We start from the raw sequence: 24,812 nt of genomic DNA on the forward strand, positions 1-24,812 counted from the left end.
CTGCAGTATCAGATTCATCAGGCTAGGCTTGACCTTGACTGAGGTCTGCTGTTGTTGATGGCCAGTTTTTTGGCTCATGTAAAGTTCATGATGCTGTAGCTGTGACTATATACATTCACTTATCTCAGGGGGAAGAGGAAATGTAACAGCGAGTGTCCTACAGTCCATTCGGAAAGTATTCAAATCCCCTCACTTTTTCCACATTTAGTTACGTTGCAGCCTTATTCTAAAATTGATTAAATAAAATAAAAATTCCTCATCAATCTACACACAGTACCACATAATGACAAAGCTAAAACAGGCTTTTATATATTTTTGAAAATGTTTTAAACATAATAACAGAAATACCTGATAAGTATGCAGACCATTTGCTACGAGACTCGAAATTTAGCTCAGGTGCATCCTGTTCCCATTGATCATCCTTGAGATGTTTCTACAACTTGATTGGAGTCCACCTGTGGTCATGATTTGTAAAGGCACACACCTGTCTATATAAAGGTCCCACAGTTGACAGTGCATGTCAGAGCAAAAACCAAGCTATCAGGTCAAAGGAATTGTCCGTAGAGCTCTGAGACACAATTGTGGCAAGGCACAGATCTGGGTAAGGGTACCAAAAAATGTCTGTAGCACTGAAGGTCCCCAAGAACACAGTGGCCTCCATCATTCTTAAATGGAAAAAGTTGGCCCCACGGCCAAACTGAGCAATCGGGAGAGAAGGGCGTTGGTCAAGGAGGTGGACCAAAAAACCCGATTGTCACTCTGACAGAGCTCCAGAGTTCCTCTGTGGAGATGGGAGAACCTTCCAGAAGGACAACCATCTTTGTAGCATTCCACCAATCAGGACTTTATGGTCGAATGGCCAGACTTGTAACGGTTTTCTAGTGGTGATGAAAGAGAGTCGGACCAAACTGCAGCGTGTCGATTGCGATCCATGTTTAATATAACAAAAAAACACGAACTTACAAAAAACAATAAACGAAACCGAAACAGCCTATCTGGTGCAAACTAACAACGAGTAACCATAGGACACTAAGGACAATCACCCACGACAAACTCAAAGAATATGGCTGCCTAAATATGGTTCCCAATCAGAGACAACGATAAGCATCTGCCTCTGATTGAGAACCACTCCAGACAGCCATAGACTTTGCTAGACAACCCACTAAGCTACAATCCCAATACCACCACCAAAACCCCAAGACAAACACACCACAATTACAAAAACCCCATGCCACACCCTGGCCTGACCAAATACATAAAGATGAACACAAAATACTTTGACCAGGGCGTGACAGAACCCCCTAAGGTGCGGACTCCCGAACGCACCTCAAAACAATAGGGAGGGTCCGGGTGGGCGTCTGTCCATGGTGGCGGCTCCGGCGCGGGGACGTGGACCCCACTCCTTTAATGTCTTAGTCCCCTCTCCCTTCGTCCCTGGATAGTCCACCCTCGCCGCCGACCATGGCCTAGTAGTCCTCACCCAGAACCCCACTGGACTGAGGAGCAGATCGGGACTGAAGGACAGCTCGGGACCGAGGCAGCTCGGGACTGAGGGGAAGCTCGGGAGTGAGAGAAAGCTCAGGAGTGAGAGAAAGCTCAGGAGTGAGAGGAAGCTCAGGAGTGAGAGGAAGCTCAGGAGTGAGAGGAAGCTCAGGAGTGAGAGGAAGCTCAGGAGTGAGAGGAAGCTCAGGAGTGAGAGGAAGCTCAGGAGTGAGAGGAAGCTCAGGAGTGAGAGGAAGCTCAGGCCGGTAAATAGATCTACCAGCTCCTGGCTGGCTGGTGGTCTCAGCAGATCCTGGCTGACTGGCAGATCCTGGCTGACTGGCAGATCCTGGCTGACTGGCAGATCTGGAAGAGTCTGGTTGACTGGCAGATCTGGAAGAGTCTGGTTGACTGGCAGATCTGGAAGAGTCTGGTTGACTGGCAGATCTGGAAGGGTCTGGCTGACTGGCAGATCTGGAAGAGTCTGGCTGACTGGCAGATCTGGAAGAGTCTGGCTGACTGGCAGATCTGGAAGAGTCTGGTTGACTGGCAGATCTGGAAGAGTCTGGCTGACTGGCAGATCTGGCGGCGCTGGGCAGACTGGCAGATCTGGCGGCGCTGGGCAGACTGGCGGCGCTGGGCAGACTGGCGACGCTGGGCAGACTGGTGGCGCTGGGCAGACTGGCGGCGCTGGGCAGACTGGCGGCGCTGGGCAGACTGGCGGCGCTGGGCAGACTGGCGGCGCTGGGCAGACTGGCGGCGCTGGGCAGACTGGCGGTGCTGGGCAGACTGGCGACGCTGGGCAGACTGGCGACGCTGGGCAGACTGGCGACGCTGGGCAGACTGGCGGCGCTGGGCAGACTGGCGGCGCTGGGCAGACTGGCGGCGCTGGGCAGACTGGCGGCACTAGCTGCCCCATATAGGCTGACAGCTCTGGCGGCTTCTTACAGACTGACCGCTCTGGCGGCTCCGTGCTGACTGGCAGCTCCTTGCAGACTGGCAGCTCCTTACAGACTGACAGCTCCGTGCAGACTGACAGCTCCGTGCAGACTGACAGCTCCGTGCAGACTGGCAGCTCCGTGCAGACTGGCAGCTCCATGCAGACTGGCTGCTCCATGCAGACTGGCTGCTCTATGCAGACTGACATCTCTGGCTGCTTCATGCAGACTGACAGCTCTGGCTGCTCCATGTAGACTGGCTGCTTCATGCAGACTGGCAGCTCGGGCTGCTTCATGTAGACTGACAGCTCTGGCTGCTCCATGCGGACTGACAGCTCTGGCTGCTCCATGTAGACTGACTGCTTCATGCAGACTGGCAGCTCGGGCTGCTTCATGTAGACTGACAGCTCTGGCTGCTCCATGCGGACTGACAGCTCTGGCTGCTCCATGCGGACTGACAGCTCTGGCTGCTCCATGCGGACTGACAGCTCTGGCTGCTCCATGCGGACTGACAGCTCTGGCTGCTCCATGCGGACTGACAGCTCTGGCTGCTCTATGCAGACTGACAGCTCTGGCTGCTCCATGTAGACTGGCTGCTTCATGCAGACTGGCAGCGCGGGCTGCTTCATGTAGACTGACAGCTCTGGCTGCTTCATGCAGACTGGCAGCTCTGGCTGCGCTGAACAGGCGGGAGACTCCGGCAGCGCTGGAGATGAGGAAAGCTCCGACAGCGCTAGATAGGCGGGAGACTTCGGCAGCGCAGGAGAGGAGAAAGGCTCCGACAGCGCTGAGAGGCGAGGCGCACTGTAGGCCTGATGCGTGGTGCTGGTACTGGTGGTACTGGACCGAGGACACGCACAGGAAGCCTGGTGCGGGAGCTGCTACCGGAGGGCTGGGGTGTGGAGGTGGTACTGGATAGACCGGACCGTGCAGGCGCACTGGAGCTCTTGAGCACCGAGCCTGCCCAACCTTACCTGGTTGAATGCTCCCGGTTGCCCTGCCAGTGCGGCGAGGTGGAATAGCCTGCACTGGGCTATGCAGGCGAACCGGAGACACCGAGCGCAAGGCTGGTGCCATGTAAGCCCGGCCCAAGGAGACGCACTGGGGACCAGATGCGTAGAGCCGGCTTCATGGCATTTGGCTCGACGCTCAATCTAGCCCGGCCGATACGCGGAGCTGGAATATACCGAACCGGGCTGTGCACCCGCACTGGAGACACCGTGCGCTCCACAGCATAACACGGTGCCTGCCCGGTCTCTCCAGCCCCCGGTAAGCACAGGGAGTTTGCGCAGGTCTCCTACCTGGCATAGCCATACTCCCTGTAAGCCCCCAAGAAATTTTTGGGGCTGACTCTCGGGCTTCCATCCGCTCTGCCGTGCTAGCTCCTCATAATGCCGCCTCTCTGCTTTTGCTGCCTCCAGCTCGGCTTTGGGCGACAATAATCTCCAGGCTCATTCCAGGGTCCTTTACCGTCCAATTCCTCCTCCCATGTCCATAACTCCAGGTGGTGCAATCTCTCCCACTGTAGCTGCTGCTGCTCCTGCTGCTGCTGCCTCTGTTGCCTCTTCTCCTGTTGCTCCTTTGGGCGGCTACACTCCCCTGGTTTAGCCCAGGGTCCTCTCCCGTCGAAGATCTCCTCCCATGACCAGAAATCCTTGGTGAGCATCTCCTTTTCGGCTGCTCCTGCCTGTTGACACGCCGCTTGGTCCGTTGGTGGTGGGTGATTCTGTAACGGTTTTCTAGTGGTGATGAAAGAGAGTCGGACCAAACTGCAGCGTGTCGATTGCGATCCATGTTTAATATAACAAAAAAACACGAACTTACAAAAAACAATAAACGAAACCGAAACAGCCTATCTGGTGCAAACTAACAACGAGTAACCATAGGACACTAAGGACAATCACCCACGACAAACTCAAAGAATATGGCTGCCTAAATATGGTTCCCAATCAGAGACAACGATAAGCATCTGCCTCTGATTGAGAACCACTCCAGACAGCCATAGACTTTGCTAGACAACCCACTAAGCTACAATCCCAATACCACCACCAAAACCCCAAGACAAACACACCACAATTACAAAAACCCCATGCCACACCCTGGCCTGACCAAATACATAAAGATGAACACAAAATACTTTGACCAGGGCGTGACAAGACTGAAGCCACTCCTCAGTAAAAGGCACATTACAGCCTGCTTGGAATATGCCAAAAGGCACCTAAAGGACTCTTTGGCATGAATGCCAAGTGTCACGTCTGGATGAAACCTGGCACCATCCCTACGGTGAAGCATGGTGGTGACAGCATCATGCTGTGGGGTTGTTTTTCATCAGTAGGGACTGGGAGACTAGTCAGGATCGAGGGAAAGATGAACGGAGCAAAGTAGCGAGAGATACTTGATGAAAACCTGCTCCAGAGCGCTCAGGTCCTCAGACTGGGGTGAAGGTTCTTCTTCCAGCAGGACAACAACCCTAAGCACACAGCCAAGATAACACAGGAGTGGCTTTGGGACAAGTCTCTGAATGTCTTTGAGTGGCCCAGCCAGAGCCCAGACTTGAACCCGATCAAACATCTCTGGAGAGACTTGGTTCCAACCTGACAGAGCTTGAGAGGATCTGCAGAGAAGAATGGGAGAGACTCCCCAAATACAGGTGTGCCAAGCTTGTAGCGTCATACCCAAGAAGACTTGAGGCTGTCATCGCTGCTAAAGGTGCTTCAACAAAGTACTGAGTAAAGGGTAATATTTCAAACATTTCAAAAATTCTTTGCTTTGTTAATATGGGGTATTGTGTGTAGATTGATGAGGAAAACCCCCAATTTGAAACATTTTAGAATAAGGCTGTAATGTAACAAAATGTGGAAAAAGGCAAGGGGTCTGAATACTTTCCGAATGCACTCTATGTCTGGAGTGAGATGGACCACCACCGGCATTTTTATTTCATATTGTATTATCACATGTTGAATACTCTCTGATATGATATATGTTATTGAGAAAACACACTGTATCACTACACACATCATATAGAAATGGACCAGAATATAATTTATTGATTTCATTTTTGGAACATATTCCAAAAAGATTCAAACCAAAATATATCCATATATAAAAAGACATATGCAATCAAATGACCTGGTTAAATTATTGTGGATCTTTTAATGAGTTTGTATGTGGTAGAACTGCTGGGCATCATAAACTCCCAGTCCAATCAGACAAGTGTAGAATAGATTGTCACATACTCCTATCAGCCAGTGGCTCATAAAAGCTTTGAACAAAGGCCTAATCTGTACGAGGCAGTGGTCCTTTAAACGATGGCCCACTTTCCCCTACCCTGCTTGCCTGCCTGCCAAGCCACGCAAACATTCCTGACTGACATTCAATCAGGGAAATTTGAACCGAAGCAAGATGGTCTTTTATTAGTTCCTCCCTGTTTGCTTGACTGGTCAGCTCCAATATGCGAGGGTTGGATGAGTGGCGTACATTAAGATGATGGGTTCTCTCTCTGATAAGGGTGAATGAGGGGTAAACTGCTATTCTGCAGAAAGGAACCATCAGACCTCATCATGTCGCTCCTGGAGAGCCATGTCACAAGCTCTTCAAAAACCAAGTGACAGAGAAAGTAGAAAGCTGCAGCACTGGGCTGGACTGGGCAGCAGCTCTCTCCCTTACTCAAATACAAATGTAGTTGTTTTTTTTAAAGTCAATTTAAATGCAGTTTATTAATTAAACTCAGCAAAAAAAGAAACGTCCTCTCACTGTCAACTGCGTTTATTTTCAGCAAACTTAACATGTGTAAATATGTGTATGAACATAACAAGATTCAGCAACTGAGACATAAACTGAACAAGTTCCACAGACATGTGACTAACAGAAAGGGAATAATGTGTCCCTGAACAAAGGGGGGGTCAAAATCAAAAGTAACAGTCAGTATCTTGTGTGGCCACCAGCTGCATTAAGTACTGCAGTGCATCTCCTCCTCATGGACTGCACCAGATTTGCCAGTTCTTGCTGTGAGATGTTACCCCACTCTTCCAGCAAGGCACCTGCAAGTTTGCTGACATTTCTGCGGGGAATGGCCATAGCCCTCACCCTCCAATCCAACAGGTCCCAGACATGCCCAATGAGATTGAGATCCGGGCTCTTCGCTGGCCATGGCAGAACACTGACATTCCTGTCTTGCAGGAAATAACGCACAGAACGAGCAGTATCGCTGGTGGCATTGTCATGCTGGAGGGTCATGACAGGATGAGACTGCAGGAAGGGTACCACATGAGGGAAGAGGATGTATTCCATGTAACGAACAGAGTTGAGATTGCCTGCAATGACAACAAGCTCAGTCCGATGATGCTGTGACACACCGCCCCAGACCATGACGGACCCTCCACCTCCAAATCGATCCCGCTCTAGAGTACAGGCCTCGGTGTAACGCTCATTCCATCGACGATAATCGCGAATCTGACCATCATCCCTGGTGAGACAAAACTGCGACTCGTCAGCAAAGAGCACTTTTTGCCAGTCCTGTCTGGTTCAGAGACGGTGGGTTTGTGCCCATAGGCGACGTTGTTGCCTGTGATGTCTGGTGAGGAACTGCCTTACAACAGGCCTACATACCCTCAGTCCAGCCTCTCTCAGCCTATTGCGGACAGTCTGAGCACTGATGGAGGGATTGTGTGTTCCTGGTGTAGCTCGGGCAGTTGTTGTTGCCATCCTGTACCTGTCCCGCAGGTGATGTTTGTATGTACCAATCCTGTGCGGGTGTTGTTACACGTGGTCTGCCGCTGCGAGGACAATCAGCTGTCCATCCTGTCTCCCTGTAGCGCTGACTTAGGCGTCTCACAGTACGGACATTGCAATTTATTGCCCTGGCCACATCTGCAGTCCTCAAGCCTCCTTGCAGCATGCCTAAGGCACGTTCACGAAGATGAGCAGCGACCCTGGGCATCTTTCTTTTGGTGTTTTTCAGAGTCCGTGGAAAGGCCTCTTTCGTGTCCTAAGTTTTCATAACTGTGACCTTAAATGCCTACCGTCTAAGCTGTTAGTGTCTTAACGACCGTTCCACAGGTGCATGTTCATTAATTGTTTATGGTTCATTGAACAAGCATGGGAAACAGTGTTTAAACCCTTTACAATAAAGATCTGTGAAGTTATTTGGAATTATCTTTGAAAGACAGGGTCCTGAAAAAGGGACGTGTTTATGTTGACAATTTTTGCTGTTCATAATTAAATGTAGTTTTCTTTTTTCTAAGAAAGGATATTTAGCTTTTGCCAGAAACTAAAATCCTTGAACTTGGACAGCAGTGCCACTGCCAGTGAGGCAATATTCACGTGGTTCCATCCATGTTTTTTTGGTGAAGGGGTGTAAAACCTCTCCTGACAGCCCTGAAAGGGTGGCCCCACTCTTCTGGTGAGATGCAACATGAAGCAATAGTACTGCCTGTGTGGCGGTGGCAGGCAGGCGGCATGGCGGCTGGCGGTAGCACCGTGGCACGCTCAAAATGATGACTTAGGTGCTGGAGTGCAGATTGGAATGCTCTCCCACCGCTCACTTCCAATTAGGCAGCGGGCCGAGTGATGCGTCTTGGAGCAGAAGCTTCTAGCAGCCAGGCATCAAAAAGAGCAGCGTCGCTCAGTGACATCATGGAGGGAGGGATGGGACTCCTGGAGCTACTGTAGGATGGCAGCCACAGCTTGATGTGACTCAGTAAGAATTGTGATTAATATCGATGGAGAGACAGGGACACACTAGCAAATACCAGCATTTGTATTTTGTAACATGAAAATCCCAAAATCTAAAAGATAAAATCTCCAATTAAGCATGCTGTTTTTGCTACTATTTTTCTCTTACAGCGTTGTAACACAGCCGTCTTACATGCTGACCAGAACGCTCGCGTGCGTCTGCGTGCACCATAGCATGCATGTTGATTTTGTCCGCCAACACCAGACGCGATCAATACACGCAGGTTGAAATATCAAAGCGAACTCTGAACCAATTATATTATTTTGGGGACAGGTCGAAAAAGCATTAAACATTTATGGCAATTTAGCTAGCTAGCTTGCTGATGCTAGCTAATATTTCCTGAGATATTAACGTTGGGTTGTTATTTTACCTGAAATGCACAAGGGCCTCTACTCCAACAATTAATCCACAGATAAAGGGGTAAACCGAGTTTGTTTATAGTAATCTTTCCTCATTCTTCTTTTTTGGACTTTATATTGCAGTTGGCAATGAACTTTAAGGTGCATTACCACCACCAACTGCAATGGAGTGTGGACCTCAGTTCATCTTTCAATCACTCACGTGGGTATATGGTCCTAAAAACCAAAGAGGAGATGGGAGAGGCGGGACTTGCAGCACGTCAAGCATCACAAATAGAACCAAGTTCTATTTTAGCACCTGGACACGCAGACGCTCGTTGACGCACACGAGCGGTGTGGGTGCAATGATTGAATAACATGCATTTATTTTGAAACGCTCGCGAACGCGACGCGAGCAGCATGTTAGGGTTGTGATGTGTTATAGACATTGCAAAGAGGCTGCTATCAAGGTTGTAGAGTCACGTTTTCAAGTAGTTTTTACCCTCATTAATGAACAGAATGTTGGTTTGTGAAAAAAAAAATCTTTGATTAATTGCCATAATTATTGTGATCATTTTTGCCCAAATGAACAGCCAGATGGTAGGATATGGTGTCATATCTGTGATCCTATCATATTAATCTGGGTATGAGTCCTTCCCAGTACATCCTGCTGCCTTTAGCAAAATTCACAATCTGCCTTTCTTCACATTGTCCATGTTGTCTGGTTTGAAATGGTAAGGTTCTCTATTTGAGTATATTAGACTATTAAATATTTAATGTGCGGGTGTATGAAAGCAAGGCATTTATCTGCATGAATAGCCCCTGTTTAGTGAAGTAGGTAATGCACTTTAAGTAACATCCCTTTCATGCATACAAAAATTAACACTAATCTCTGAGTCGTATGGTTTTGCACTGCGGCAGTACCCTCCGAGAGATCTTAACATAACCACTTTGTGGAAAGGTAGATAGGTTTTTAAACTCCTTTTACAGCATTTAAACCACTGTTTGACTGCATCTTATGGTTGTTGGTAACATAACAGTGTTGTTCTGGGTGTATCTATGACTGTGGGGTTGACGTATTGTATCTCGCTATATAAACCAGCAGGGGTCATGAGGAAACGTTTTAACACATTAGGCTAGGTGGTGAGAAAGGTCATGAAAGTTATGTAGGCCTACTGAATTCACAATCAAATAATAAAGATAAATGTTTTTATTTTATTTTTATATTTCGTATTACCTTCTAGTAATAATTAATAAGAGACAATAACTTACTGTAAGTTCAATGATTATTTCCTTACTTTATAGACAGTATCCTTCACTTGGGGGAGTATTTGTCTTCTACCTTGACGTGAAACAAGGAAGGAGTGTATTTACAGAGTTCACTGCTTTACAACAATGTTACGGTATGTGATCAGTTAAGAATGAATTCATGCAATGTCGGCCATGTATCCTGCTCTCAGACTGATCTTGATAAAAACAGCGTACCGTAACACCTGGCTTTACCTGACTGACATCTCTGGCAAATATTACATCTCTGGCATTTTGGGCTCAGATAGTTTTATGATTGCCTTGTGCATCCAGCAGAAGTTAATACTGTACATAATGATGACAAACCTTGTCAGTGTCGGGGGTTCCGTTAGCCGGACAGCACGAGAGCTACAGCATCGTAAACATCAAATGCATAGGCAGTAGAAGGCAAGCTTATTTAGTACGTTACACGCCGCTTTGCAATGAGCTGGGTGCAGTATGCATTTTGAAAACACATTTTAATTGTTTGAAACCGGAATGTTTCACTACATATTATGAGGCATGTCTGACCTTGCTTCAAAGTAGCCTAGCCAAAATCATATCCATGGAGGAAATTATTTGATATCAACTTTCTTTCATTGTCCAGTAGCCAAAGTCACAATCCTAGTCATATTAGCAACCAATGCTAGTTGTTGCATACTAGATCTCTCCTCTCTCGGAATATATATAACATATATTTTAATCTCTGTCACATGAAACGGCTTGCATGTGCGATGCAACGGGTTTCCCAGTAATTACATTATTGAACGAATATTCGCGTGTAGCCTACTGCTTTGTGCACGTTGCTTCGCTTGTAATGTGAACTAATAGTTTTTCAACATTTTATGCTAAATGTTCTGATTTGTTGCATCAGACTCTTTATGTTGCCTAGGCCTGCTAGTTGTATGAATTTGGGATCTATCGTCCCACAACTGTCCCAAAGTCTGTTTGGAACAGGCTATTTCTTTCTTGACAAGCTGACCAATAGAATAGGTCAACTTTTCTACTATGGGGGATAGTAGACTGACATAGGCTGATTTTGCTGTTCGTTACGTGTCTTGTTGGCTGAGGAAAAGTAAATGTGTACAGTCATTCTAACATCAGAGCATCAGAATTCGGTAAGAAAGAACTCACATCGTTGCATCATCAACTTGCATGTTCTGTTAATATGAATTACCATATTCATAATGTGATTTCTGTCATTCTGAGCATCGTGGGTGGACGCCCTAATCAGGTTACGCACCCGATAGATATGGGTCTAGTATATTTCTCAAATGTCCGGTAAATTAAAGTCTTGCGGTAAATGTCCGGCGCCACATTTTCCTAACGGAAACCCTGGTAGGTGCGTAGCCATCTTGCAGACAGTATGACGTCAACAACAAAAGTATAGTTTTAGCAGATCTTTGATCAACATTAAAGTACAGTGTGTTTGGCCCCCCCCACAGCCTCGTTTTGAGTAGTGTCTCCCTCCAAACGTCTGAGCTCTCCAGCTCTATAGGATTCTGAAAAGCAACCTACATCATACCTTACTTACTTTAATCATATAGCAAAAATCTATGGTGACAGCGAATTAGAAGGCTCATTTACGAGTATATCGACAACAGTCTTCCAGAGGATGGGGTGAAGATTGGACTCTAGCATGCTGGGAGATGTCTGTTGATTGCTTCGCTTGCCTGACCTGCTTTGTTAACGTGTAGAAACTACGTTCTTATGTGGGACACCGTAGACGGACGGGTCTGCTGTGTTTTTTTTCTTTTCTAGCGTGGCATAAATCCGGGAGATGAAAATGTCACGGAGCAGGTTCATTTTGCAAAGAGGTTTTGATTGCAATGTGCGTGTAATTGATTGTTCCAAGGACAGGGGGAAATCTAGAAATGTCATAACAGTCCTGCTTAGGTCAGTCCCACCGCCAGGCAATCAATGAGAACTAAAAAGAGATATTGATTTGCGAGCAGGGAAAACTGTAGCTTGAGACAACCGGAGAGCAGTTGGGGAAAGTGGCACAGACATGCAGACCTGGCACTTGCAGATATGAATTACCCAATGTTCTGTGAGATAGTATTTCCTGGGATATTCAGAGTATCGCAGGGTATTACAAGCAAGCTGTCCATTAGCTAAACCCCTCAGGCTGCTCACTCACATTGCCTTGTCACTTTAATAAGGGAAATGTTGACCTTCCATGGGATAAATGTTGATATCTTTGCCATTACAAAAGTTAATAGCAGGCTAATAGTGGACATTGAATACTGTTACTGGGGAAATGTACTGACACATTTCTGCACTCTGATTGTCCTGTGTTGAGAGTAGATTGAAGGAAAAATGTAAAGTTCTAGTGGTACATTTTAAAGTGTTTCGTATTGTTGTCCATTCAGTATAGCTTTAACAGAAAACAAATAATTCCTGTAAGTATGAGAACATGATTTCTTATACAGCTACTACCACTGCCCATTCAGTTAGCTGTGCTCTCAACATTGAGTAAAATTGCACTTGACTCCCAAACCGGCTGCCACTCCTGGATATTCAGGCCTTGCTGTGCCAGGAGTTTGTTCAAACAGATTTGTGTTATTATCACCACTTCAAGTAGCTGATTTATGGTGGACACCCTAGGTTTTTTCACCTCTGCATACTCCTGTCTGAAGATATACATTTGTAGTGACACAGATTGGAGGCTTTACAGGGGTTTATGACATGCTAAATCTAATTCCTGGCGTGCCAGCCCTCTTATTTTGTAAGCCTAGTTGAACTGAATGCTGCCCTTAACATACTAAAGTCACAACATTTGGTCAGTAGGCTTAGTTTGAAGTTTAGGAATAATGAATAAAAGTCATACAAATTATCATAAAATGTACTTGTAGTATTACGTCTCGTATTTTGACAGTTATAATTCTATAACTGCAGGAATTATGTTGACAATCTATTGCCCGTGTAGGATATTCCACGGTTCTATTGCTACACATGTATTCTCTTCTTGTCAGAGATGAGGTCTTGTAGACTGGCCCTAGCTTACACAATGTCTCTGCCCTTGCATTTGATCTTGCATTGAAGAGTCATACTCCTTGGCATCAACCAAGGGTTGGCAAACTGGAGTGGTGGATAGTGTGGAAGTAGACGTGTGGGTGGAGTGACCCCTGCCGAAGTTTAATTGGTGCCTTTGGATGTATAGAACTTCTGATCTAAGGGGCAAAATGGCAGGAATTGCTGTTAATTGTGTCAATGTCATCTGGAAATATATCCATAGCATAATGAGTGATTATGCTAATGTTATATGGCAATCAGTCTTGTCAGTCAAACCATTTATTGGGGAAACATTTTTTTTGGTGTAATTATTATTTAATAAACTGCAGGTGATAATCTGTATCATAATGTGTGCGTTCAGTCAACACCAATCAAAAATAAAATGACATTATCTTGATTCACTTTTTGTTTGTATAGCATTGCTGGATTTCATAGTGCTCTATGGCAGGGTAGATAAAGCTACTTGAACGTGGTAAATCGTATCATCTAATTGCCATGAAATAACCATTTATTGGATGTGTGTCCGCATGCTCCATTGCTGTATGATTGCGGAGTGTCTCTTAGTTAAATATTTATTCATGCTAATTCCTGAACCGTTAATTAGTTATAAGAGCTTGCTATTTCCATAAAGTATCCCATGAAGAAGAAAATCAGTTTAGGCTATATCTGCAATATTTCACCCGTATACTGTATTACAGCCTCAAATAATCGTTCAAATGTAAATGTTACATATGGATGGATAATTTTACAGAATTGTGAGCATGCACGTTTGTCATGGGAAACTCAGTTATACGGTAGGGCATCTTTATTCCATTGATTTTCCATAGGACCATGCTTGACAACCTCTTGAAACTTGACTTGATAATGCACATTTTATCAGTCAATGTTCAGTTATGGAAGACAGAAATTAAAGGTTCTACAATCATTTGAACTTGGCAAGAAAAGCTATTCTACATTGACTTCTGTCCATAGTCTCTCTCAAGACTCGAAAGAGAAGACATCAACTAGAAGCTTGTCAGAGCCGATATTATTCTCGTTTTTCACTGAGAACTATATATAAAACTATCAATAAAACATGTCTCTGTACTCTGGCAAAACTCACTCCCTCTTCACCCTGGAAGGGTGTTTTTGAGACCATCAACGATCTCGGTTGGCCAATCCAGAAATCTCTCCTGCGGTAGATCAGGGTCACAGCGCATTGGGGAACCTCTGGTGTGCTGCATGGCTCCTTGTTCACAAAGGCCCCATTCTGCATGTTTGTTTTGAAAGGCTGAGTCCCATCTCCATCTTCATCCATTAGCTGGCAAGGAGTTCACCTCCAGGGTTTCTCCTGCGGCACTTGTGAAATATTGATAGAAAAGGCTTATTTTCAGAATGCGAAGGAGGATGACATTCTACATTCTATGGGCCGACCCAGTGTACTGAGTGCTACTTACATTCAACATTCCACTCCATAGAGTGCCCCTAACTCAAAATAAAAATATTACCCACATGAAATGCATAAGTGCCTGGACAAGGCCATTGTGTAATATTTATATTTAACTAAAAGCACATCTGCCATAACTTCTCCCAAAATGCACATTTTCAAACATGAATTTGAAGAGGACATAACGGATTATATACTGAACAAAAAATATAAACGCAACATGCAACATGCAACAGCCCTAATCTATTGATTTCACATGAATGGGCAGGGGCTCAGCCATGGACGGGCCTTTAACCCACTTGGGAGCAAGGCCCGCCCACTGGGGAGCCAGGCCAGCCAATTAGAATGAAGTTTATCCCACAAAAGAGCTTTATTACAGACAGAAATACTCCTCAGTTTCATCAGCTGTCCGAGTGGCTGGTCTCAGACGATCCCGCAGATGAGGACGCTGGATGTGGAGGTCCTGGGCTGGACTGGTTACACATGGTCTGTGGTTGTGAGGTACTGATCAATTCTCAAAAATTATGTTGGAGGCAGTTTATGGTAGAGAAATTAACATTCAAGTATCTGGAAACAGCTCTGGTGGACATTCCTGCAGTCAGCATGCCAATTGCACGTTCCCTGAAAACTTGAGACATCTGTGGCATTGTGTTGTGTGACAAAACTGCACATTTTAGAGTGGCCTTTTATTGTTCCCAGCACAAGGTGCACCTGTGTAATGATCATGCTGTTTATTCAGCTTCTTGATATGCCACATCTGACAGGTGGGTAGATTATGTTGGCAAAGGAGAAATGCTCACTAACAGGGATATAAACAAAAAAAAATTGTGCGTATGGAACATTTCTGGGATCTTTTATTTCACCTCATGAAACACGGGACCAACACTTTACATGTTGCATTTATATTTTTGTTCAGTATATATGACAAAGCTGACAAACTGCATATACTGTAAGATGTCTCTTCGAAAGTGTTGTGACTGCTGTTGATGTGTTTTGTGTATCCATATTGTGGATTGGCAACTTAATCAACAGATAATATTTTGATTGTATTGTATTGATTATAGTTTTGCTGATATTACCTTTTGCCTAACGTATCCACCAACCTCATCAAAATAGCCTAATATGCTGTATCGCAAGTAATACAAATTAGATGATGGTTACTGATTTAAAAAATACTGTTGTTTAATTATCAGTTAATTGATGTAATAGCATTTGTGCCCTATGAGTGTGAACGAACAGGTGAATAATGAAATAGATAATTGCTGTTTACGAGACTGTCAAGGGCAATATAAAGACGTGACAGGTTGCCAGTAATCTCTCAGTATTTTAGATAATGATCTAGTTATAATAAGTACATCTATTTTCAAACATAGTACTGTTTCTTTGCTGTTATTAACAATATCATTTGTTAATAATTAGCTTTATTTAGGTTTTATTTAGCATAAAGCACTTACAAAATTATTTTATCTGTGTTGACAGACAAATGTAACAGACACTCTGTGACCACTTAAATGGAGAAATGATATATTTCAGCCCCCCAAAAACATAGGAAATTGAAGTAAACCCCTCTCATCTTGCAGGGCTCGGGCTTTTTAATTTATTAATAGAACACTTCTGAGAAATTAGAATATCTATGTCTGTGTAATTTGCTGCAACACAATCTGGTAGGTCCACACATGGCAAAATATTATCCAAGAGAGTTAGCTTACACTTTTTCATTTCAGTTTGGAGACACTCATCACTTTGGAATAGGCCATTTGCAAAAACACTTAGTAAAACCCCAGGAGAAATCAATTGCATTTTGTCAGTCATTGGTCAAACGATTGTTGTAAACATCTCAACATGAGGCAGGGAAACCTTTGACACAGCACTAAGTCAATGGCCCGCCGTGAATCACAAGGAGCAGTTTGACCACCAGCAGTGTGTTAGTACAGGCATTATGTCCGTCCATATCGTTGATCCTCTCAAGTAGCTCTGGCCTGCATTGTGCAGCATTTGTGTGGATTTTCCAGTTTTTCAAAAACATCTTGCATGTTTTACATTGGAACTCTTTCAAATGCCCTGTAATGATTGCAAGGCAAATCATTTCCTTCTCCCAATGGTGATTTCTTACTATTATTAGCAGACTTGTACAGAGTAATAAGAAATGGTCACTGAATTGAATCTCTTCTCTCTCCCTCTCTGTTAGTATATGAGCCTGATGAAGATGGCATCATGCAAGAGACCATCCCTGAGGATGACAGAGAGAATGACACTCCAACTGAAGAGGAGAGTTCTGAGAAGACAAGTCCCAAGGCCTCAGAGGACAAAGAGATGGACAACAAAAGCAGTAACAGCTACAGCTACCAGAATTCCCCCGTCAGTGTCCTTTCCAATCAAGAGGCCGAGTTGGAGTCACGCCTTAGCGACGCCAGCGATAGACTCTCGCTCTCAGACTTCAAAATGGCCTCACCACCTGAAAGTCAGAAAGTCGAGGAGAGCAGCGGTTCGAAACACAAGGATGACATGCACAGCAGTCTGGAGAGAATGAGGGCTGCGTATGCTAACTTTCTCTCAGATTCCTACTGGACAGGGATTGGGATGGACTTGAAAATTGGCAAAACACCCAGCAAAGCCAACTGTGACAGCACCAATGGGAGCACCAAGAATGAATTTGACTGGCACCAGGATGCACTCTCCAAAACCTTCCAGCAAACCCAATCCCCAAGGACTGTGTCCAAACCCAACCTCTTCAGCTCGGTCCACCTCTACAGACAGAGCAGCAAAGCAGGTGGGACAGTGTTCACAGGAGCAAGTCGGTTCAAGTGTAAGGACTGCAGTGCTGCCTACGACTCTATTGTGGATTTAACAGTGCACATGAACAAGAGCGGACATTACCAGGACAACAACCACGGAAAACCGAGCAATGCCTCCACATCCTCCAAATCAAGAAAAAGAAATTTGCAAGACATGGAAGGGAAAGACGATGCACAGAAAGTTCTGAAGTGTATGTTCTGTGGCCATTCTTTTGAATCCCTCCAGGACTTGAGTGTCCATATGATAAAAACAAAGCATTACCAAAAAGTGCCTTTGAAAGAACCAATCCCAGTACTCTCACCCAAATTACTGCCACCAGCAAAGAAACGGGCCTACGAAGCCAATAGACCTTGTTCTCCTGATTCTACCACAGGGTTAGCTGGTTACAGCGAGGCCCAACGGTCCGCGGCTATTTCAAATGCTAACAGTAATCGTTATGGTTATCAGAATGGGGCTAGCTACACTTGGCAGTTTGAGACATGCAAGTCTCAGATTCTGAAATGCATGGAGTGTGGGAGCTCACATGATACCCTGCAACAGCTCACCACTCATATGATGGTCACTGGACATTTCATAAAAGTTACAAACTCCGCCTCTAAGAAGGGGAAACAGTTAGCTCTGGATCCCTTGGCTATAGAGAAGATGCAGGTATTAGCTGAGCCTCTTGCTAATGAAACTGAAGGCGATAAAGTGTCTCCAATAACTGCTTCCCCGGGGGACAGTGAGAAAGATAACCAGAGGGACGGCACATTGGACAAAATTGAAGAAAGTCAAGCGAAGGATGACAAGGCAGAGAGTAAGGATCAAAAGGCAGGGGAAGGGGCATTTAAATATCCATATCTCCGCGAGGAGGATCTGGAGCAGCAGGGATCATCAGGTGGAGGAGGGGATATCCTCAAGTCTTTAGCCAACACAGTGGCCTCTGCAATCAACAAGGCTCAGACTGGGACCCCCAGCTGGAGTGCCTACCCCAGTATCCACGCTGCCTATCAACTCTCTGGGATCATCAAGAGCAGCAATCCCCTCTCAGCATCTGCCCCTATTCAGCTAAAGCAGACATTCAACCACAAGCTCAGATCGATCGCCCCAAAGGGGAAGTTTCTTCAGGGCGCTGGGGGAGTTGAAACTCAGAAGGGACAGCAACAGCATCAAAATGCGGACATCAAAAAAGAAAAGGTTGGCATTAGCGATGGTAAAGAAAGTCCGAATATTAAGTTTGATCTGGCGGAGAATGATGACAGCGATTGTCAGGACAATTTCTCTACCTCTTCAAAGCTCGAAGCAGACTGTCTGAATGAAGGGAGTGATGCGATCAAAGGGAAGTTGAGCCCAGAGTTCTTAGACAGAGGCAAGACACCAAGCCCTCCTGCCAGCAATGGACGAAGCGCTACTTCAGAGCTTGTCAATGACACCCCAGAAATACTGGGCATAAACCCTCTAAGTGCACTGCAGTCAGTTCTGAACAATCATTTGGGTAAAGCAAATAAGCCCACCAATTCAAGATCTGAAAACAGTCAACTCTCTGCTTGCTCTCAATCTATATTCGCTGAACTCAACCGGAGTATGGAGAAACCAGCAGTGGTGCATGCCACCCCTGCTAGGAACAGAGTTAACAATGCCTTTCTGTTTACTGGCAATGATCAGCCAATAGACCTGACAAAATATAAACCTAACAAGCCAAGTTCCTCACATCTACGGCCATCTGCCCCAATGCCACAGACACACGCTCTGTCTGACATTGCTGACATGGTCAAGGTTCTTCCTAAAGCCACCACACCAAAATCATCCATGCCATCGAGGATACCCACCATGAAACTGGAAACAGACGTGAGATGCTTTGAGGATGTGTCAGCTGAGGTATACTCGGTTCACAAGCGTAAGGGAAGGCAGTCGAACTGGAACCCCCGGCATCTTCTCATCCTCCAAGCCCAGTTCGCCTCCAGCCTCTTTCTGACTTCTGAGGGCAAGTACTTACTCTCAGATCTTGGTCCTCAGGAACGAATGCACATCTCCAAGTTTACTGGACTGTCCATGACAACCATCAGCCATTGGTTGGCCAATGTGAAATACCAACTTAGGAAAACAGGGGGAACCAAGTTTCTGAAGAGCATGGACACTGGCCATCCGATCTTCTACTGCAATGACTGTGCTTCCCAGTTCAGGACACCACCAGCCTTCATCTCCCACCTGGAATCACACCTAGGGTTCCAAATCAAAGATATGTGCAAACTGCCTATCGAACATCAGACGAAGGTAGAGAAGCCAGAACTGTCTAAGGCTCTCAGTTTCCGGGCAACAGAGACGCTAGTCACTGAGGAGGACGTTGACGCTAAGTTCAAATGTAAGCTGTGCTGTAGGACATTTGCTAGTAACCATGCGGTTAAACTTCACTTGAGTAAAACTCACAGCAAATCCCCTGAGAACCATTCACAATATGTGGAAATGGACAAAGAGTAGAGGTTGTTCATTTTTGCTAAATGTTTTGTTATTGATTTTTAAAACACGGGTCAGATATTTCAACCATATTTCCAGTAGCATTGTGTAGTATGCATAATGATTAAAAACATTTGAAGATGACATGGACACACTGGCTAGACTAAACCCTAAAATGTTAAAGAATACACCAACTTATACCTTTGCACCCTGCTCCAATGCATCACCAGTAATGACATGTATTAATGCTTGAAACATAATTGCTGATGTTTGCATGCAATAGCTATGGCTATGACTACTATTTATTTGTATGATATGTCACATTTCAGTTGTATTATTTCAAAGACAAAGTAATGGGTAAATTGTAATTTTTAACTCCAATGATACCTGCATAAATATGCAGTTTTTTAGCCAGACACATGTTAACACATTTACTGAACTGTACAGTATATTGCTATGTAAAAATGTTTTGTGTTGCAATGATAGAACAGAAAAGCACTTTAATAAATGTTAAATCACCAGTTTAGGCTCAGATTCTGTACATGAACCCAACACATTTAGACAGGTTGGAAACAAGGATGTCTCACATGTAAAAGACACCCCCCAAAAAATTAAGACAAAAAAATGATTAGTGTTTCATGTTAAAAGGATGACAGTGAGACAAATGATACCTGCACCTTTTTTTTTTACCAATTGAAATAAAGACTTAACATTTGCTACCAGCCTGTGTTCATTTTAAGTTTGCACGAGTCTCCTGTATGTCTCCTGAAATAGATTAACAAAATATGCATAGACCAATGTGTGGTTGGGAGTGACTGTGTTCCTCATAGAAATTAAACATTTCCTTTTGCTCTCTTATTTCACAGCTGTACAAATAATTGCCTGCTAAATTCATAGACATTTTACACAATGAATCCATTTTTTTTTTCAAGCAATCAAGTCCATCAATTACCACTACCCTTCACCACCCATCAAATAGGTTTTATAACAGGCGACTGACATTTGATGTCAAATGGAGAAAGAGCACATGGGCGCTATGGTGATTTGAATACTGTGACACCAACTTGCCCTCTATTGTTGGAAATGAGCAGGCAATCTCAATTGTTCATCAGATGACTCCTAATGCAGTTAAATATATTCAGATATAATTTCTCCTTGCATGTATAATTACTCTCATAGACCACACACCTCAGTGAACAGATTAAAGCTATAAATTATTTAATGCCTCGCCCCACCAATGGATCCCCTGATTCGTCTGTCGAGTCATTATGTTGTAGAGGAGCAACTTATTTTAAATTGAGGCTAAGGTATGGGTGGAATATAGTGAAACACTGATTGCAATAGTCAGATCTTTTGTGTTTATTAATGGAAATGAAATGTGAGATTGAATTGGCTTATTAAAAAGGAGATATGCCTCTGTACTGCTGCAGCTGTAATCATTCAGAATTACACAATTTAGCTTGAGTTGTTTTATCCTTTTTGAAATGTCTATAGAAATTCACTGCAATTCTGCATGTGGGGAAACAATATTATCATTCAAAGCATATGAAAATGTTTGGCTCTATCAGAAAGTGATCCACATTAGGCATAGGCTTAGCAACAAAAAAAATGCTGTCATCAATGCAATCAGCAGGATTGTTTCTTACCTGAATTTGGTTTAATAAGTCAGTGTCACATTGGCTATGTATTGCTACTGTACGGAGAAGATATAGTCTATAAGTAAAGTATAAGTATATGTGACCATGAGCTAAAAAAATATTCAACAAGGTTAAAATGACATTTCATCGCACCAAAAAAAAAAGTGGACTCATATCAAGTAAGCAAGTCGGTGGAGCTGCCAGACAATCCATTTTTTCTCTCATTTGAGATGTTTTCATTTTAATACAGTTGATCTAATATAGGACACCCTAATTATACACTTCCTTACACCTTACACGCGATTATATATTGATAAAAGTCACCTTATCCTAGAGAGATTTACATGGCTATGTTATCAAAACCTCACGCCAGGATAAAATCCCCTATGTGAAATGAATGGTAGAAAAACGATTGGAACCATTTCCCTGGTTGATCACAAGGTTTTATGAGTATTATGACACCTCCACTGTGGGGCTCTATACACAGTTAGCAGAGACAGTGGTATACACAGTACTGTACATCCAGAAGTTGTGGTGTTCTATCGATGTTAGATTGTATTATGTGTCATCACGTTCCCTCTCATCCATGAAACTTGAATGAAGGAAAAGTACATTAAATACATTTTAGCAAAATATTAGTATGTGTAATTCTCTGTCTTAGTCATATCGTGTTAAAGAAATTATTCTTACCCAATGTTTTGCAGACAATCAAAAGTAACAGTCTGCCTATACCATTATGCGGTACGTCTAGCTGTAAAATTATTTTTGAAACATTTAAACCATCTTAAGGTCTATAAATGTCATGATTCTGATTATTCATAGTCTGATGGATACGAAACATCAGAACAGCTTACACTCTTCACACAGGCCAGGGCTTGGGGATTCTTTTTTTTAAAAAGTACTAATAGCTTAGTAGAAAAATCAAATTATGCACATAAGTATGCTTGCATAGCAGAGGCGGCTGTGAAAACCAAACTTAGCAAAAATTGATGCCAGCTCTCATTTGCAAATCCTTTGTCAATCTGTCATTAAACATGTTGTCAAATAATGATAAGTGTACACTCCTAGCTTACATTGGCATGCTTCCCTCTGATGTTGATGTGCTGTAATGGGACAAATGTACACTGGAATTTGCCTGCTTGGATACGCACAAAACATTTACTATCTGCCTGACTTTGTGTCCTTCTGTGGCTTTAGACAAGGATGTGTTTTCTGCATTATCTGTGATTCACAGAGGGAAAAGAGGGGTGGAAAAACTCATCACACAACATCATAATATGTTCGTCTAATTTGTTTTAATGAATGACTATTTTCAACAACAAAAAATGACCTGTTAGTCGAACATTGTTCGCGAAAAGGGACGGAAACCGAGCCCTTGAGTTTAATTTCTTCTTCCCTGAAATCCTTGATAATTTGTGATGTCCTTTTTTAAGGCATCCTGGATCTCGCCATCACACCCTCACTACTGGGCATAGATGTCAATGCGACGTCTATTCCACGTTGGTTCAACGTAATTTCATTGAAATGACATGGCAACAATGTTGATTCCGCCAGCGTGTGCCAGGTGAGTCCTTACTTCCAGGCCTCAATTGTCAGTTCTCATGTACATGCCTTTATTACATGGGCTATGACTGGATGGAAGACGTGGTCTAAATGAATAGCAATCTCCATTCCACCACCTTTGGGTAGGCCTATCTGTCGCGTCTTTTCTGTGAGATTGTTGTGTTGTTGCAAATTTGCCAATCACGCGAAACACTTGATTAACATACTGCAAAACATTTGATCAATCAATTAAGCCGCACGACACTGCATGTTCATTGTGCATCATGAATATCAACTCCCGGGTCATTTATCAATTATAGCACATGCATGCTTTATCAATCATGTAACCTGATACCTGATTCTAACGAGAACATACCCGGGTTGATAAAGGGAAGGTGAAAACCCAGGAACAGTGTGATAATCCATTTGCTGTCTTCAAAACTTTCTATCACAATAGTTCAAACTTTTTGTTTTCGTAATTTCATGATTTTCTGTCCCTCTTTTTCTGTCCGTCTCTTATGGTTCGACTTGGTAATGGTCGTCCTTCATTATTCATTTGGTTTCATTTCTGTGTTCAACGCAACAACAACAACACAACGCATGTTGTTACTTCTCTGTGGGAGGAGAAGAACATTTGAAAGGCTTCACCGATGTGCCGGTCAGTCAATTGAAGTCACTTTTAAAGAGTCTCCCTCCCTCTTAAAGAACACTACATGACTAAAAGTATGTGGACACCTGCTCGTCGAACATCTCATTCCAAAATATTGGGCATTAATATGGAATTGGTCCCCCCTTTGCTGCTATAACAGCCTCCCCTCTTCTGGGAAGGCATTCCACTAGATGTTGGAACATTGCTGCGGGGACTTTCTTCCATATGTATGGGCTCTGCGTAGGCCAGACAAGTTCTTTCTGTTCTTTTTCGACAAACCATTTCTGTATGGACCTCGCTTTGTGCATGGGGGCATTGTCATGCTGGAACAGGAAAGGGCCTTCCCCAAACTGTTATTTTCATGAAATAAACACACACAGTGATTGTGATGATTTAAGAATAGAATTATAAAGACTGCACGGGTGGCTTTAATTCAAAAGATTGTTTAAAGTCCACATCTTTCGGTATTCCCCTTCCAAATTATTATTTTTTTTTTTACAGGATGAGTTTGTCACAGAGAACTGTGGACGAATTTTAGCATAGGAATGCATGGGCAACGTTTCATTGCCATCATACACTGGATGAGAGAAATAACACTTGATTGCCAGCAGTTCATCAGTGCATCCTTCAAATGTGTCACCGAGCGTGCCTCAAGGCAGCGTGCTGGCTCAAATTGAAGCTGACATCTCCCAAATATGAAAGCAACAAATCACACATTTTTATTGGGGCCTAATGTGCAGCCTAGCCCCCTTGCAGACGTCAGCACAATCACGGACGCCTCCCTAATTCATGCCGACTGGCTGCTTGTGCCTCCCAAGCATCTCCGGACTCACAGACCAAACGCTAATGGCTGGGCGCCAGAGATGGGGGTGACACCTATGCTTATCAGACGACTTTAATACGCTTGTAAAAATGGGTGAAGAGCGGGAGGAGATAAAGACATGGATGAGATATCAATAGAGGTTACATCTGCAATCATTTCGGTGTTCATTCGAATCAAATAAGGTTGTTTGAGGGAACAAAATGTGGGTACAAAACCAACTCTGAATGTAGCTATATTGTCAAAACATTGATGAAGGCCTTAATGAAGCCTTTATAAAAGCCTATATAAGGCCTACATAATAGTATTCGGAAAGAATTCATAAGCAAATATCATCATATGTGGCAAATGCTTCATACTGTACTTCATGATGTGCCTATGATTAGATTTATGAAAAAACAGAAAGGTGAAATTGAGGATACAGGATGCTCTTCATCCCCTCTTCTGTCTATTCGGCCTAGTCTGTCTAAGAGCTTACAGAGATAAATAAAAGGGGGGATGGGAGTACGAGTGCAGGCCCAGGGTTGCCTCTCCACCTCTTGCCCTCCTCTCCTGTCATCTGTTGCCCCACAGCAGGCCAGAGGTTGTTGGCGTTTTGCTCACTTGTAATCCGTCTCACTGTCAGACCAGCGGCTCCTGGGTCACCCTTCACTCACAGTGACATGAATCAGGGTTGACGCCAGCAGATTTAAACCATTTCTCTGAGTCTGTAAAC

The 24,812-nt window shown here is 44.1% G+C and overlaps 1 protein-coding gene across 1 annotated transcript in view; it reads left to right on the top strand.

The window, feature by feature from the left end:
- LOC112221788 (teashirt homolog 2) overlaps positions 1-20,166 on the top strand; it is a 47,953-nt gene extending 27,787 nt beyond the window's left edge. The window contains exon 2 of the mRNA XM_024384110.1: positions 16,409-20,166. Within this exon, the coding sequence (XP_024239878.1) occupies positions 16,409-19,473 (3,065 nt within the window). The 3' untranslated portion in view covers positions 19,474-20,166. The remainder of the gene's footprint in view (positions 1-16,408) is intronic.
- The last annotated feature ends 4,646 nt before the right edge of the window (positions 20,167-24,812 follow it).

This window comes from Oncorhynchus tshawytscha, linkage group LG22 (genome assembly GCF_018296145.1).
Source record: "Oncorhynchus tshawytscha isolate Ot180627B linkage group LG22, Otsh_v2.0, whole genome shotgun sequence".
Taxonomy (NCBI): Eukaryota; Metazoa; Chordata; class Actinopteri; order Salmoniformes; family Salmonidae; genus Oncorhynchus; species Oncorhynchus tshawytscha.